General features: G+C 42.7%; 1 protein-coding gene across 3 annotated transcripts in view; it reads right to left on the reverse strand.

Annotated features, from left to right (window-relative positions):
* Window positions 1-10,081: 10,081 nt before the first annotated feature.
* LOC144505514 (GDNF family receptor alpha-4-like) overlaps window positions 10,082-18,013 on the reverse strand; it is a 34,965-nt gene continuing 27,033 nt past the window's right edge. For all 3 annotated transcript variants that reach the window (XM_078231637.1, XM_078231638.1, XM_078231639.1), the window contains exons 6-8: window positions 15,355-15,489; window positions 12,587-12,744; window positions 10,082-11,616 (exon numbers count right to left, since the gene is read on the reverse strand). In XM_078231637.1, coding sequence (XP_078087763.1) covers window positions 11,452-11,616; window positions 12,587-12,744; window positions 15,355-15,489 — 458 coding nt within the window. In that variant the 3' untranslated portion in view covers window positions 10,082-11,451. The remainder of the gene's footprint in view (window positions 11,617-12,586; window positions 12,745-15,354; window positions 15,490-18,013) is intronic.

Raw genomic sequence — 18,013 nt, forward strand, 5'->3', positions numbered from 1 at the left:
CAACCCCAGTTTACCCAATCTCTCCTCATAACTAAGCCCTTCCATACCAGGCAACATCCTGGTAAACCTCCTCTGCACTCTCTCTAAAGCCTCCATGTCCTTCCGGTAGTGTGCCGACCAGAACTGGGCGCAGTATTCCAAATGCGGCCGAACCAACGTTCTATACAACCGCAGCATCAGACCCCAACTTTTATACTCTATGCCCCGTCCTATAAAGGCAAGCATGCCATATGCCTTCTTCACCACCTTCTCCACCTGTGACATCACCTTCAAGGATTCGGGGAGGAAACAAAATTAAAGTTCCAAAGCAGTGAAACCAGAACCTCCAGGTGCTTATGGAGAGATTCAGCATTAAAATATTGTCTGGAATATAAAATAGTCACACTGATTCACTGCCCCATAGCCACCAATTGTGTTTCCTAGTCATTGACTCCATCCCTCTCCCTGGTCACTGTCTGCACCAGGCTGCTCACAATCTTAACGTTCTATCTGACTCTGATTTCAGCTTCTGTTCCATCACCACAACTATCTACTTCCACTCTTGGTTCAGCCACCCATGCTTTTGTTTCCTGCAGATTTAACTATTTTTGCACACTCCTAACTAGCCAGCCATCAGCCACACTCAATATAATTGGGCTGAAGGGAACCTTTGCTGCTGTCTCCTAGCTCAAATCCCATTCACTCATCACCCTTGTGCGCACGTTGCTGCAATGGCTCCTGGTCTGCACATGGATCGATTTTAAAGTTCTCTTCCTCCTTATCCATAGAATCATAGAATCCTTACAGTGCAGGAGAGCCCATTTTGCCCATCACATCTGCACTAGCTCTCTGACAGAGTATCTAACCCAGGCCCTCTCCCCTACCCTATCCTTGTAACCCATACATTTTTTTATCATGGCTAATCCCTCTAACCTACACATCTTTGGACATTAAGGGGCAATTTAGCACGGCAAATTCATCTAAGCTAAATGTCCTTGGACTGTGGGGGGGGAAACTGGAGCAACTGGAGGAAACCCACGCAGACATGGGGAGAATGTGCAAACTCCACATAGACGGTCACCCAAGGCTAGACTCGAACCCGGGTCCCTGGCGCCGTGAGGCAGCAGTGCTAACCACTATGCCACCATGTGCCACACTTCACCCCTTCCTATCTCTATAACTTCATTCAGCCCTCCAGTATTCCAACACTTTGGCATGCCTCCAATTCTGGCTTCTTGCACATTCCTGACTTGATTCACTCCAATATTAGCAAATGTGCCATCAGCTGCTTGGACACTAAAGTATAAAAGTCCTTTCCTAAACCTCATTACCGCTTGCCCCTCTGTTAAAATGCTATTTACAACCTACCCTTATCATGATGCGTTCCGTCACCTGACTTAAAATCTCCTTAAGTGGTGCTGTATCAAAGGTTGTTCCATTCTCATGAAATGTCTCAGGATATCTTACAATGTAAAAGAGGCTTTACCATTGCAAGCTGTTGCAATTGAATTACTGTTTTCAGGAGGGGGAGCTGGGAAATAAAATGACAATGAATGACATCCAGCATTCAATGTTACACATCTTTTCACAGGGGAAGTTGTGTACAGCATGGGAGTTAATTATTAAATAGGGCAAGTATCATAATCTGCTCCAGCTTGGGTCTGTTATTTTATAGATGTTTATCCTGAATGTAGCATGCTATGTATTTTAACAGTCCATCCCTGCTGAAATCCTTGTTCATGCCTCTAGACTATTCCAATACACTCCTGACCATTTTCCCATATTCTTCCCAGTCATCCACACCTCTGCTGTCAGTGTCCTTACTTGCACCAAGTCCAGTTCCCCTATCATCATTGGATTTCCCTCGATTCGAGGATGACATCTATTCAGGGTCGTACGTTTCTGTCTTCATGTAACTATACAGACCAAATAGAGTCATAGAGTCCCTACATGCAAAAGCAGGCCATTTGGCCCATCGAGTCTGCACCAACTCTCTGACAGAGCATCTTACCCAGATCCTATCCTCAGAACCCCATTAATCCCCCTAACCTACATATCGTTGGACACTAAGGGGCAATTTAGCATGGCCAATCCACCTAACCCGCACATCTTTGGAGTGTGGGAGGAAACTGGAGCACCTGGAGAAAACCCATGCATATACAGGAAGAACATGTAAGCTCCACACAGTCACCCAAGGTTGGAATTGAACCTGGGTGCTTGGCACTGTGAGGCAGCAGTGCTAACCATTGTGTCACTGTGTCACTCTATTTGTTGACTTACAGGTTTTCGAGCACAAGGGACAGGACATTCCTCAAGGTAGTGGGATCTGGAGTGCGGGATTTGCTTCCTTTTCCTGTGGTAAAGAACAGTAACTATGAGGATAGATTGGAGAGGTTGAGTCTGTTTTTCTTGGAGAAAAGAAGGCTGAGAGGAGACTTGATTGAGGTATTCAAGATCCTGAGAGGTTCGGTCAGGGTAAATAGTGAGAAACTGCACCCACTCAAGACAGCATCAAGAACAAAAGCTCACAGAATCAAAATAATGGGAAAAAGGAGTAGAAGTGATGTGAGGAAAAATTTCACCCAGGAGGTGGTTGGCGTCTGGAACAAACCTCTTGAGAGGGTGGTAGAGGTAGTTCAATCGAGGTATTCAAAAGGGAATTGGATTGCTATCTGAAAAGAAAGAATGTGCAAGGTTATGGGGATAAGGCAGGGGAGTGGGATTAGGTGGGAAATGGGATTAGATTTCATGGGCACCTAACACAAGGCTTTTGGGAAGTCTACATGTAGTACGTTGTATGATCTTTCTTTGATAATATGGAATAACTACTCCTCAAAAGTGGATGGCACAGTGACACAGTGGTTAGCACTGATGCCTCACAGTGGCAGGGACCCGGGTTCAATTCTGGCTTTGGGTGACTGGGTGGAGTTTACACGTTCTCCCTGTGTCTGCGTGGGATTCCTCCCAGTGCTCCGGTTTCTTCCCACAGTCCAAAAATATGTGGGTTAAGTTGAATGGTCATAGTAAATTGCCCTTTAGTGTCAGGGAGATTAGCAGGGCAAATACATGGGGTTATGGAGATAGGGCTTGGGTGGGATTGTTGTTGGTGCAGGCTCAATGGGCTGAATGGCCTTCTTCTGTAGTGTAAGGATTCTATGAAAAGGTAGAATGCTGTTTCAGAGAGCCAGTGCTGACTCGATGGGCCAAATGGCTTCTTTCTGCACTGTAAAGATTCTGTGATTCTGATCCTTTCCTTCTCTGCCACCACCCTACCTTATCATTAGAAAGTTGGGACTCAAAGCATGATGCAACTTGATGGACAAGTTGTCGCCATTTTGAATGATTGGCAGCAAGCTCCTCCCAGTCATTATCATCAATGCTGCCAATCTTCAAATAGAGCTCAGAGTATCTTTGAAGCTTTTTCTTTGTCCTCCCCTGGAATGTTGGCCATTTAAGAGTTGAGGAAGCAAAATGGTTTTCAGCCATCCGGACACAGTGTCCAGCCCATCGAAGTTGATTTTGTCAGAGTTTATCCTGAATGCTGGTAGAGCTGGCTTCAAGAAGGACAGTAGTGTTTGGTCCCATTGACTCTGGAGGATGCAGTGGAGGCATTGCTGACACTCAGTCCAGATCTCACTACAATACAGGAGTGCAATGACGATAAATGCTGTGTACAATAGGGCTGCCATTTTACCTTTTCTCCCTGCCGGACGAGAAATCAGCCCGATTTCTCACCTCTCGCGATCTTACCGGCACCGGATATCTGGTGAGATCAGCCTCGCACTCGAAAAGCTATTCTTGGGATTGCCCTAATGAGTGCAGGATGGAAAGGTTTGACAAAATGGGAGTGGCACGGTAACACAGTGGTTAGCACTGCTGCTTCACAGCACCAGGGACCTGGGTTCGATTCCCGGCTTGGGTCACTGTCTGTGTGGAGTTTGTACGTTGTCTGCGTGGGTTTTCTCCGGGTGCTCCGGTTTACTCCCATATTCTGAAAGACGTGCTGGTTAGGTACGTTGATCCAAACAGGCGCTGCACTGTGGCGACTAGGGAATTTCACAGTAAGCCTTGTTTGTGACTAATAAATATACTTTACTTTGACTAATAAATAAACTTTAAAATGTCTTTTTTCAGAAATACTCAAAAACTTCGTCAATGAATTAGGTTTTAAGGAGTGTCTTAAAGGGGGTCACAATGGCAGAAAGATTTAGGGCTTTGGCACCTTGCCAGCTGAAGGCACTGCTGCCATGGTGGTTTGATTAAAATTGGAGGTGCTCAGGAATCTAGAATTAGGGGACCACATATATCTTGGGGGATTGTAGGGCTGTTGGAGATTGTAAAGATTGTGTGTGTGTGTGTTGGGGGGGTGGGGACAGGGGGGTTTGGGGGGAGGAGGAGGCCATGGAAGGATTGGAAAATAAGCATGAGAATTTTAAAATCAAGACATTGCTTAACCGGGAGGCAATTTGGGTCAGCGAGCACAGGGGCAGTAAGACAGTGGGATTTGGTGTGGGTTAAAACACAGGCAGCAAAGTTTGAGATGACCTGAAGTTTGTGGATGAGCAAGCGTCCAAACAGGTAAAGCTTGCACTAAGTGCACACTATGAGCTAGATCTTGGTTTTGTGCAATAGTGTAAAATGGGTGAAAGTGAATTGTTTTCCTGTTTTATACCTCTCTCAAATTTTATTTCCATTTGCATCCACCAGCCTTGTGCAAGCCCCTTTAAAGAAATAATGCTGCTTGTTTGTGTGCACCCAGGCTGCGACAGAACATAAGTATAATGTGCAGTTTTCCTTGTCCAAATTCATAATGAACGGGTGACAGGTTTATTCCCAGAGGTGACTTGAAGAGAGACTCAGACAATCAAACTTATTTCAGCAGAAATTGTCAGATTGAGAGGTGACATGATACAGATGTTTCGGGTAATTAAAAGTACAGATAAAATTGAAATAACCATTTTATTTATCTTGGACAGTGACCATAATTATTAAGTTCACAAGCCTTAGCGTACAGAACAGACTGCCAGAAAAGTAGTTAATTCCGGGTCTATTGATACCTTTGCAGAGAAACAGGATCAATACCAGTTGAGAAAGAAGATTTAGAGAGACTAATTGATTCACAGTGTCAGGAACAGTGTAGATCTAGGTTAGGGGAGGAGTCCACGGTTTAAAAACTGCGTCCAGCCGTGAACTGTTCAGGCGGCAGACTCAGAGGTCAGGTGACCTTTTTCTTATTCCAAGCATTCTTAGGAATTTGGCTATTCTCAACGAAGGATTCATCACCATGGAATCCAAATCGAAGAGGAAGCAGTTGCTTTAAGATATTTTTGTTTGATTTAATTGCTTTTAATTCATTCGTGGGACGTGGGCGTTGCTGGCTGGCTGACCAGTATTTATTACCCATCCCTAGTTGCCCTTGGAGGGCATTGAGAGTCAGCCATGTTGCTGTGTGGCTCTGGAGTCATATGTAGGTCAGACCGGGTAAGGACAGCAGATTTCCTTCCCTGAAGGACATTTGTGAACCAGATGGGTTTTTTCAACAATCGGTCATCAGTAGATTCTTAATTCCCAGATATTTTTTGTTGAATTCAAATTCCACCATTTGCCGTGGCGGGATTCGAACCCCGATCCCCCAGAACAGTTTCTGGATTAATAGTCTAGTGATAATACCGCTAGACCATCGCCTCCCCATTATTTAAAAGAATTGAACTTGTAACCAACGAAGCTATCACTAAGTTTCTAATGGCTACTATGGAGGTATTACCAGTTAGCTGAGGAACAGACATTGTGTTTACAACCTGTAGCAGCAGAGACACTAGTGGCTAAGGATGGCTGGGCTTTCAGTGCATTTGTTGAGCTAATCGGCAATCTAATTCTGACTAGGATGAGAGGAGACCTAATAGAGGTATATAAGATGTTGAGAGGCATAGATCGGGTGGACTCTCAGAGGCTTTTTCCCAGGGTGGAAATGGCTGCTACGAGAGGACACAGGTTTAAGGTGCTGGGGGGTAGGTACAGGGGAAATGTTAGGGGGAAGTTTTTCACACAGAGGGTGGTGGGCGAGTGGAATCGGCTGCCGTCAGTGGTGGTGGAGGCAAACTCAATAGGGTCTTTTAAGAGACTCCTGGATGAGTACATGGGACTTAATAGGATGGAGGGTTATAGGTAGGCCTAGAAGGTAGGGATACGTTCGGCACAACTTGTGGGGCCGAAGGGCCTGTTTTGTGCTGTAGTTTTCTATGTTTCTATTTTTTAATGTTCTTTTTCCCTTCTAATATTCCCCTCCTTCTCAAAGGTGCTAATCCTTGTTGGGTTACGGAACCCTTTGCACCTCACCCAGACAATTTATGTGTGTGCTCAGATGGTGAGTGCCATTAGGCTATTCTCCCACGTAGGCATCACAGCTCAGTTCCATAAAAGCAAAGTACTGCGGATGCTGGAAATCTGAAATAAAAACGGAAAATGTTGAAAATACTCAGCAAGTCTGGCAGCATCGTGGTTAACATTTTGAGTTGAGTATGACTTCTTCAGAGCTGAAGGGGAGAGATGAGCTCTCTTTCAGCTCTGAAGAAGTCGTATTCGACTTGAAACTATTAACTCGGTTTCTCTCTCCTCGGATGCTGCCTGACCTGATGAGTATTTCCAGCACCTTCTGTTGTTACGACTCAGCTCCATCCCGTTCTCACCCAACACAAACGTAAGGGTAATTGAATAATGATGAGGAATAGGAACCCTACATGATTCCTCCCCCCTCCTCTCATCACCTTCTCTCTGATGTAGGGGCACTGAGGCCAATTGCTGGAAACAGCTAAGTTAACACAGGCTGGGAATTTAACATTGGCCCTGGATAATCTGACTGTTTTAGCAGGAAAGTGCTTACAGTTAGATTTTCTATGTCAGTGTTATTATTGGTGGTACCCTGGAGACAGAGTCTGATTCCTCCAGATCCCAATGGAGATTCTGTGATCTTCCTTGACTGCAACACAGATAAAAGATACTGGGATCAGCGTAGCCAACTCACCACCCTTTCCATTTGCCTGGAAATCAAGCAATGTAAATTGGGCATGCCGATCCCACCTCCAATTCTCCAATTCGCTCTCCCAGCAAGTGAATCTTAATATTGGGAGTAGATCCTTGTGCAATTAATCTGGCATGTAGAGTATATTTCCATGTTCCCCTTGGCATTGTCTGGATTTGCTAAGTGGCATTTTGGGATGGCACTAACCCGTTTAAAGCAAGTGACTTGATACCAGTGTTAAAATATCATTGGTGAGAGTCTCACTCTGTCCTTCCTGTTGAATTTTACCAATAGCTCAATAGTTTCTATCATCGCAACCTAAAAGACAAATCCTTTAAACTAAAACCAAACGGATGCCCAACCAAGAAGGTGGCTACTGGCTGGAAATGAATTGGTGTACAGTGTAAATCAGAAACTGGAAGATTGAGATTGGAACAATCCCACCAAATTTATTCTTCACCCCTGTCCCTTAACCCCTCCCCCCAGGCATGTAATAAAAAGCACAGACCTCACAGAATCCCCTCCTCCCGACCAGTTCAATTTCCTCTCACCTTGTGCTGTCTCCTAGCTGAGAAGATAGGTGATTTTATTTGTCCTTTTTGCTTTTCAACCAACCAGTGAGAGGCCTGACAGTGTGACTTGAGTATTGCCTCCTCCCTGAATGTCCTTTTCAGGCAGGGAAATGTTGTGCTTGAAGGTTTAAGAAAATACTAAGTGTCAATCCTAACTCAGTTAGTAGCCTCCTCGCCTGAGTTAGAGTTAGGGTTCCATACCAAAGACACAAAACGTAGACCGATCTCCAGGGCAGTGTTTTGAAGAACAGCAGGGCGATTTTTTGACCAGTATTTCTCCTTCAATCAACACTACTGAGAGAGGTTATTGTTGTTGTGGCACCTTACTGTGCATAAATTGGCTGCTGTCTTTTGTAACAATTTGACTATACTTCAGAATGTACTTCTTTGATTCTAAAGCACTTTGGAACATTTTGAGGTGATGAAAGGATGCACATAAGTTGCAGGTCTTCCTGATTTCTATTTTTATCAGTGAAAAGAGTACTGGAATTTAAAAGACTCAACCAATGACACCAAACTTCCCTTTCCATTATCTACAAAACTAGGGAAAGCTGCTGACAGGAATGCACCACGTGGCCAAGCAGGAATTGGGATTATTTGACTCCAGACAGGCCAAATGATTAATTCTAACCCTGGGACCAGAGTGCATTGACCACAAGTGCACATTGACTGCAGTAAGTTCAGCACACACTGAAACATAAAGATAAACAGGCCCAGGGAAAATCAGATCATGTTTGTTTATTTATTTTCAATTAACTGTTGAAAGAGTTGACATCCATTTGGCAATAGGGTTTGCTTTAAGTTCCTCACTCCCTTAACCTTTGCTTTTTATAAGTACTTGGGTTTTTTGTTTCTTCGACTATTCTGAATGATACAATATAGTCTCTTCAACTTCCTTGTTACACTCCTTTATTAATTCCCAATCTCACCCTTCACCAGGTATTGCTTTTTACCCTCCCTTTTTTTAGAAGCTTTTACAATCTGTTTTTATGATTCTTCCTCATTTTCTCTCATCTCCAAATCCTCCATCTTGAATTATTTTTTAGTTATCTTTTGTTGCATTCCAACATTGTCTCAATATTCTAAGCTACAAATCTTTGCAGCATTGCACATGTTGTTCTTTCAATTTAACATCTCAGCTGCTGAATGGGTGGAAAGTGGTTTAGTTGCACCTGTTCATTCAGCATTGCGCTCATTGGTGACAGCTTGTTCCAGCCACCAAGCATCACTTGTTAAGTTTTCATTGGCTAGAGGTTAATTGGCCACAAGAGGTTTTAATACTACATGCACAGTGCAGGTTTAGTTTTAAGTGAAAAAGTTTAACCTTTGCAACAACATATTAGTGTAAGTGGAGGTCCAAACTGATATTGAAGCAATTTCTCTCCATGCCGCAGGGAATTTCTCTGCCTTACTCCAGCGCAAGGCTGAATCTGGATTCAAGCGATTCTTCACAACAAAGCAGCAACATCGGTTAGAGTGCACTGTCTCAATGCATTTGGATACATTGCAATCCTTTTTCTTTTGCATCCATTTGAGCCATTGTGAGACAAATTAGAGATTGAATGCTGCTTTGGAGTTCCAAGATGAAGCACAATTTGATCTTTTTTCTGATCCACAAAACATAAAAAAAACATCTGTTGTATGAATGCGAAGGGAGAATGAGACTGAAGCACATTGACAGGTTCAGGTAATTCATATCACAGTGGGAATTGAGGCTGATAGGCAGGATGATGGACACTCAGTATGCTAAAAGCTATTTGAGGAAGTCAGATGGTTTAGAATAACAGTCATGAGATTGAGTTGCAGAATGGAATCTAATCAAAGGAATTGGATAGTTTATATAAATTTCAGGTTAGGTTCTAATTGATGGGTTCAGATGGCATGTTAGGAAATACAGGACAGCTGAATGTGACTGAAAGGTTAGTACATAAATGAGGGGCATGGATGGCTTTACACAGAATAATGATTTCCAGGAGTGATTTATAAACCAGAATGTACTTGTGGGTTTCAGATGATTTACATATAGAATATGGTCATCTATAGTTGAGTTAGAATATGTGATCTAAAGATCTTGATTTATTTATTAGTGTCACAAGTAAGCTTTCATTAACACTGCAATGACGTTACTGTTGCCACACTCCGACGCCTGTTTGGATACACTGAGGGAGAATTTAGCATAACCAGTGCACCTAACTAGCATATCTTTAGGACTGTGGGAGGAAACTGGAGCACCCGAAGCAAACCCATGCAGTCATGGGGAGAACTTGCAAACTCTGCACAGACAGAGACCCGAGCTGGGAATCGAACCCACGCCCCTGGCGCTGTGTGAACCACCATGCTACTGTGATGGTTCAATGCCACATCACTGACTCAATATGTGATGCAAATGCTCACCAGGTCTGTACAGTGTCTCAAGATGGATGGTATCACTGGAGTATATTTATAAAGAACAACATCAGTGAATTACAGGACACTACTCCATTCAAGAAATTCAATGCCGTGAACAAAAATGGTCAATTTCAAGGAGTTTATGAATGGTATTTGAATCCAAATCTTAGATTGGAGCTTTACAATTGTCTAATCTGTTATCACTGATAAAATATATATTATATATGACAGTAAATTTTCTTTTCAAATTGATTTTCTCACCACAGCCATGCAGTCCAGCTGTCTATTTTCTTTCCCCACAGAAGTTTTCCAATACCATCTCAAGATCTCGACAGCTGCCATTTGACACAGTACAAAAGACATTTACAGTGGTCGGAACAAGAACAGAAGTTTTGCCAGGTTATTTCTTAAACATTTACATTATACAACACAGGAAGAATGCCACCATTTCCTACATTATAACAATTACAGCATCAGACTCATTTACAAACAATGCATAGTAAAGTTGTAAGTGAAACCAGTGTAGCATCAGTACAAGGTGACCTTACCAACCACCTTGATGAGTAGCCACAGATCATTACTTCAACCACATGACACAGCTACTGCAGTGAGAATTGGTCTGGATTTAACAAGTAGTACTCATCATGTAATTTATCACCGAATGTGGCTTGTTGTGTTCATCACTGGTGTGTGAACTACAAGTGCTGAAATGGTCCAAACTACTTACTGTAGCACAGGTTTATCTCTACCACGCATTCAATTTTGGGGCTACGTTTCATGACATGTATAAAAAGCAGCATAGCAACAACCACATTCGCACACCTCAGCTTCACAGGGTAGGACACAGGCCTCAAAATAAAGAAGTGATATCTCAAAATGAGAGTTTACCTATTTCAGATGATGCAGACTACTGTATAATCTTTGTAGCCTCTCATTTAAAGGTCAGTGGACTATCTTTGCTTTTTAATTCCCTTCTAAAGGAAAATAAATCAGTCAGAGTATAACACTTACACATCCAAACAGATGTGGTCCAATTGAAAGGAAGAGACCAATTTTCTACAAATGTTGAGTGGTCTGAGTGTAATCACTGTTTTTAATAATGCTGTTCTTTCCAGAATTGCACTAGAAAGGGAATTAAATGGACGGGGGAACTGTTAGTAAATCCATCCATCTAGCGAAATTGCTTACATACTTATATTGGCTGTGATGGAAATTAATGTGAAGAGATTTTGACTTGTTATATATTTAAGTGAATCATACACTTACGATAGATACACTGCAGGGGAATAAACTGTATGACGTTTCCAGTTAATGCTTTAGCAAGGAGACAAGTTGCTGGATATTTTAACAAACTATTTTCTCAGTTCAAGTACTATTTCAGGCATTTGTGTTTCTTTTTGAAGCAATCAGTTTTAGAGGGGAGCACATAGAGAAGGCAAGTATCGGACTCTCTTCATTCCTTCTGTCTCTTTGGAAAGGCATAGGCACATCCTTTCAAATGGCATTTTCTATAATGGAAATGAAGATGTAGATGGCACAGGATACCACGACAGCAGAGCTCTGAATATCAGTTCCTGAATTCGGATCACAATCAGTAATTTTCTCAGACAGTGATTTCTCTTTAGAAGCCTTTAGCTTGTCCCCACGACAATTGCAGTCCTGCAATAGAATTAGGGAATTAAAATGACTAACGTTTTAAATGCTCAGATGTTGTATAGTATAATGTCAAAACCCTGTCATATCAGCTGTGCGCCAAAGATTCACATCTGATAAGGGAAAAATATACATTCCCTGAAACCTCTTAAGATATTAAAATTGAAGAAAGTACAAACAGTCTCAGTGAGTTTTCAGGCAGCAACTTGCACCCTGACTGCCTGATTCTTCTATTGATAAAGCTTTGGGCCTCTATGTGTAAGGCTGAAGTCAAATCAGAGCTTTTGAGTTGGATTCAAATTCAGCTTTTCTAAACTGAGAATATTCTTGAGTCATGTGCCTAGGTGCTAGATTAAATAGTTTATATTGCTGAAGCACTCCCATCACAGAGAGAGACACAACAGATGGGGAAGTATAACTTGACCCAAGAGGCAAGTTACGTGAAACATAGCATCAGGCATGGAGATGTTCACTTCCCAGACCCTCCTGCTTGCCTGGCTAAAGGACAATGGCAAGGCAAGAAGGAAATAAGAATCAATAGAGAGATCTTTCCTCAACATGGACCCTACCCAACCTGAGAGGCAGATTGCCAATTCACTCCCTGCCAATGCTGCTCAGTGTCGAGTCATGAGAAGATGTATCAAAGTAGATGCATTTGTCTTTCTCCAATTTTTCTTCACTTAATGGAGGAAAACACCTGCCTCCAAAGATGATGTGATTGAGATCATATAACTACTGTGCAGTTGCAGCAACATAAGAGAGTACAGAACAGAAAGATCCATTTGATTCACTTAACTAGTAGTGACAGGCATGCTCTAAAGGATAAATCACTTATGCCCACGTTATCCGTGGCCATCAACACTTAAAGGAGATGTCTCTTTTCACTGAAAACATCACAATGTCAATGAATGCCTCACACTTTAACTGCAAATCATTTGCACTGATGACGAAATTGGAAGTCAGGTTGGAATTTTACCTCATTTAAGTCCAATGTGGTTAAATCATTGGCATCATCGCTTGACCTATCCTTGCATGGGAAGTTGAAGGATAAGCGTCGAGTCGTTGTTAGTGGGGGCTGCTTGTTTCCCGGCAGATGAAACAGCAAAGAGTTGGTGTATGAATCTATAGACTTTCCTGGAAGAGACCAAGTATGTGTTAAACTTCAGGCAAAAGGTTGAGAACTTCAATAGGAAATAAATCCAATATTTTACTTGGATGAATTTTGTCCTTACTCTTTTCTGTGGATTGTTAACAGATTTGGATAGATGAATGCCACCAGTCTATAGAAGCCAGAATTAACAATAGTGATTTTGGGTGCTGACTCCACTGTCCAAATTTAAAGACCACTATCAAAGATTAAAGTAGATCAAATCATTAGGGTAGTATCTATCAGGTGGCAGCGGTGTTCATCTCAAGTTATGTTGGATTCTGACCCAAGACCCTGAGGTAAACAAACATCAACATCTTGCACAGTGTCACTCATCTCTCTGAATCTAACCCCGCCCTAAATGTTGACTGATGATCAGTACACTTTACTTCTTTATGTACATTTTTCACCAAACTGGATGATTTCATGAATCAACCTAAGCCTGAAGTCTTCCCAGTTGTTTCTCCAGCCCGTCCCCCCTCTCAGATCTGAGGACAAGCAGGTCACAAACATTAAGGAGTTTGCTCAGTGAGATATGGCCAAAAACTGGGAATGATCTCACTGTAAGGGCAGATGAAGGGGAGGCAATGGCCTAGTGGTATTATCGATAGTCCATTAATCTAGAAATTCAGCTAATGTTCTGGGGACCCGGATTCGAATCCTGCCACGGCAGATGGTGAAATTTGAATTTAAAAAAAAACTAGAATTAAGGATCTACTCATAAACCTGAAACCATTGTCGATTGTCGGAAAAACCCATCTGGTTCACTAATGTCCTTTAGGGAAGGAAATCTGCCATCCTTATCTGGTCTGGCCTACATGTGACTCCAGAGCCACAGCAATGTGGTTGACTCTCAACTGCCCCTGAACAAGGGCAACTAGGGATAGGCAATAAATGCTGGCCGTCCAGCGACGCCCATGTCCCACGCTCCCACGAATGAATGAAAAATAGAATTTAAAAAAGTCACTCAGTTTAAATTGAGGTTCAAACATCTGTATTTGTCATTGGATATCCAATGGATTTGTTCAACATTACCGAGACTTCCCTGTGAGAAACGGATGCTCTAGTGCACTGCTATTAAGTCATGTGATTAAAACTTCACTATTACTAAAACTAATTGGATCCCGTGGTTTGAAATCCAGAGCCAGAATTTTCCAGCCGTCCGCACCAGGGTCTTCCGATCCCGAGTGCAACCACTCATGCTTTGACGTAAAGAACAGATGCTTGTGGTTTTATATCAGCAAACTCAAATATCAAGAGTTCAAATCCCACCGTGGACATTTGTGAAAATTAATTTGATAAATCTGACAGTTGTGGACATACATTGGAAAATAACCACAAAAGCTTTTGAATTGGCATAGAACTCAACTGGTTTGTTAATGCCCTTGAGGGAGGGACAACTGACTACCCATCTTACAGACTGCTAAACTCTTAATGCCCTCAGGGTAAATAGGGATGAACAATAAATGCTGTTTTGCCAGTTCTATCAAAGGAGTTTATTATGTCGAATTGCATAATGATTAAACAGACGAGGGTGGTGGGTCGAGTTGCAGCAAATATGACAAATTACAGGGAGTGACAATTGTGCGGTGTCGCATTGCAATAGCCTTCCTTGAGGATGGGGAAGGACATCAGAATTTTCCAGCCGTTCACACAAGAAGGATCTTCCGATCCCGATGACGACCCAGCCCCGCTGTAGGTTTTCCAGCAGCAAGGGGTGCATTCAACCAGTAACTCTGTTGACAATGGCAGGACCAGAAGGTCCCACCACCAGCCAATGGCAGTCCCGGCTGTGGCGGTGGGGGGGGGGGGGGGGGGGGGTGCATTTGCATAGAAAAGTTCTCCGTCATTTCCCCAGTTCTCTATCACAAGCATCATTGGGTCTTATATTGAGACAACAGCTCACACTCATTTAGCAACTTCAATATCATAAAACATCCCAAGGTGCTTCACTGGAGTTTATCAAACAAAATCTGACACTGAACCACAAACTGAGATATACGCACAGGTGGCCAAAAGCTTTATTAAAGAGGTAAATTTTAAGTAGCGTCTTAAACAAGGAAAAAGAGGGATAAAGAAATGGAGAGTTTAGGGAGGGAATTACAGAGCTTCAAATCCAGACAGCTAACAGTACACCCACCAATAGTGAAGCAATGATATCTGAAGATGCGCAAGAGGCCAGATGCAGAGGAGCATAGAGATCTCAGAGGGTTAAAGGTCTGGAAGTGGTTACTGAGCTAGGAGGAGCGGGGTCTTTTCTACTCTTTCAATTGAAGACTTAATTGGAACAATGTCCAATATATCTGTTCAAAATGGCCGAGCATACATTCATTTCATCAGATGCTAAACTGTTAATAACAATATAATTAAACGAAGCAGGAGGTTGGAGCTCAAATCTTCATGACTTAGAGTGGTAGGACATGGGTTCCTGACTTCACTCATGTCTATACTGGGAGGTGGTGTGTGTGGATTCCAAGATCTTCTCCATGAGAATAGGGATGAGGATAAATAGAGTGAAAACCATTATGGGTTTCTCTTACTCAACTATTAGCTAAAGGTTTGAGAGTAGGTCACCTGCTCTACCCTTTCATACTTACTGAGACAATTGTTGCTTGTGAAAAGGTTCAGTAGATTCTCACACTCTTCTTGTTGGTTGCCACTGTTGACACATGTGCACCATATGGAGATATTAGAGCTGCTGTTACTCACATAGTTTGGAGTTAGAACCGTGCCTGTAGGGAACAAGAATTGTATAGAGTTATGTAAAATACCCCTTGTAGAACATCAAACTCCAAAGATAGGAGGTGCAGAAAATGTACAAATCCATGATTCCCTAACAAGGTCAAGTACAAGCCTTCACTTAGGATTTAGGCACTTATCTGGTCAGAGTTGGAGTCTGCGCCATCCTCAGGAGGTATTTCCTACCTTCAAGAGTTGTCAGTCTATTAGAGGCTGGCGGCTCTCGCATAGCGGCAGCACCACAGGGAGCACCGTTTACTCTCAGTACTGCAGTAGATCTCAAGCAGACTTTCCACAATGGAGCACCAGGGGTGTGTTTGCTAGGGCCAGACAAGGGAAAGTTCACCAACAGGGGAAATGGATGGGAGTGGGGTGATGGTTAGCATATAGAGCAGGCCGGGATCTTCATGGGAAACCAATGCCTGGCTTGCCTACAAATCATGGCTCCTGCCGCTGCTGGTTAAGTGCCAGTGGTGGCAGGATGAGGCCCGTAAGGTCAGCCCTAAGGGCCTCAATTGATTTCCAGTCAAGAAAGCTATCACCGTGCCTTCCCACCCCAAATTGAATCAGAGTGTAGTGGGAAGGCGACAGGGTCTCCAAACCACTTCCCTGCCCATCTTCCTGCCCCCCTGTTTCCCTGACTGTCAGGAGAAGGATTATTAACCAGCATTGTGACAACCCCAAATAGGAGAAGCTGAAAGAAAAAGAAGTGACTGTGTGGGGATGGTGAAAACCTCAATAAGGCCGAACTTGTTCTCACCCTATTTGAACACTCCCTTACAGAGAACAGCAAATCAAGAAAATTGAAAGCTAGCTGCTATTTTCATCTCTGTAATTTGTGAATATGGAGAGTACAATACAGTAACCACAACACTGGCTAAAATTGGTAACGAAGCAAAGAATAGGGTCAAAGCTTTGTGATTTGCAAGATACATTGCCCCGTTCCACGGTGTAATAATTCACTGGACCATTCAGAAACTGGTTTCTGGTTTTTTTAGCAATATTAGATCCACAACAAACCATGTGGAAATTAGAGGCAACTTATTGTGCTGTGGCATGGAGAACTGATGCTTGTGGTTTTATATTAGCAAACTCAAATATCAAGAGTTCAAATCCCACCATGGACATTTGTGAAAATTAATTTGATAAATCTGACAGTTTGTGGACAAACATTGGAAAATAACCACAAAAGCTGCTGAATTGGCATAAAACTCAACTGGTTTGTTAATGCCCTTGAGGGAGGGACAACTGACTGCCCATCTTACAGACTGCTAAACTCTGTGGTTAAATCTTAAAATGCCCTCAGGGTAAATAGGGATGAACAATAAATGCTGTTTTGCCAGTTCTATCAAAGGAGTTTATTATGTCGAATTGCATAATGATTAAACCGACAAGGGTGGTGGGTCGAGTTGAAGCAAATATGATAAATTACAGGGGAGTGACAATGGTGTGGTGCTGCATTGCAATAGTTGTTGGATGCTCTTGCAGCTAGCTGAGGAGCAGCATAGGTACGAACCTGGCTCCAGTGGGCCCCACTGCACACTCAACTACAGAAAAAAAAAACAACCTTAAAAAGCTTATAAAGTGAGACAGAAGTCTGACATAGCTCCCAAAACAAATAGCTAAACAATTGAGAAACCAGTATAATCTCCCATTCCCTGACACCATCTCAGCAAAATATTTGATAAGTCATTTCATATATGTTTTTTTAAACTGGATGAACTTGTATCGACATGATGAAATGAGAGCTCGAGTGGAGGCTACAAGGGAGAGAGCTGATTATTGCGAGAGTGCAGAAGAAGTCTGAGTGCTAGCTTGGGGTTCCTGATTGGGTGAGTACAGTCAGGTAAGTAATTACTACTTTAATTGCCTACAGTTTGTAAGGTCTTTATTTTGTGGTTTATAGTGTGTAATGGCAATATTCCTCAGGAATGAGGACCAGGGAAAAAGGACCATAGACTAATTTGATTTTAAGTATCTTCTAAAAGGTTCAATTTAAAGGTGTAAGTCATGGCAGGGAGGCTCAAAGCTGTGGTATGCTCCTCCTGCTCTACGTGGGAAGCCAGGTAGATTTCCAATGCCCAAGGCTAACATGTGTGCAGTAAGTATCTCCAACTAATCAAGCAAGGTCAGCATGGCTTCATGAAAGGGCAATCATGTCTGACTAATTTATTAAAGTTTTTCGAGGAAAAAAGGGTGGCATAGTGGTCATCACTGCTACCTCACAGTGCCAGGGACCCAGGTTCAATCCCGGCCTCAGGTCACAAAGGGACTTGGGGGCACTTGTACACAAAACACAGAAAGCTAGCACACAAGTGCAGCAGGTAATCAGGAAGGCTAATGAATGTTGGTCCTTACTTCAAGGAAGTTGGAATTGGGGAGGGAAGTCTCGTTGCAACTGTACAAGGTAATGGGGAGACCACATCTGGAGTACTGTGAGCAGTTTTAGTCCCCTTATTTAAGGAAAGATATTACTTCATTGCAGGCAGTTCAGAGAAGGTTCACAAGGATGATCCC

The sequence above is a fragment of the Mustelus asterias genome, chromosome 16, assembly GCF_964213995.1.
Source record: "Mustelus asterias chromosome 16, sMusAst1.hap1.1, whole genome shotgun sequence".
NCBI classification, from domain to species: domain Eukaryota; kingdom Metazoa; phylum Chordata; class Chondrichthyes; order Carcharhiniformes; family Triakidae; genus Mustelus; species Mustelus asterias.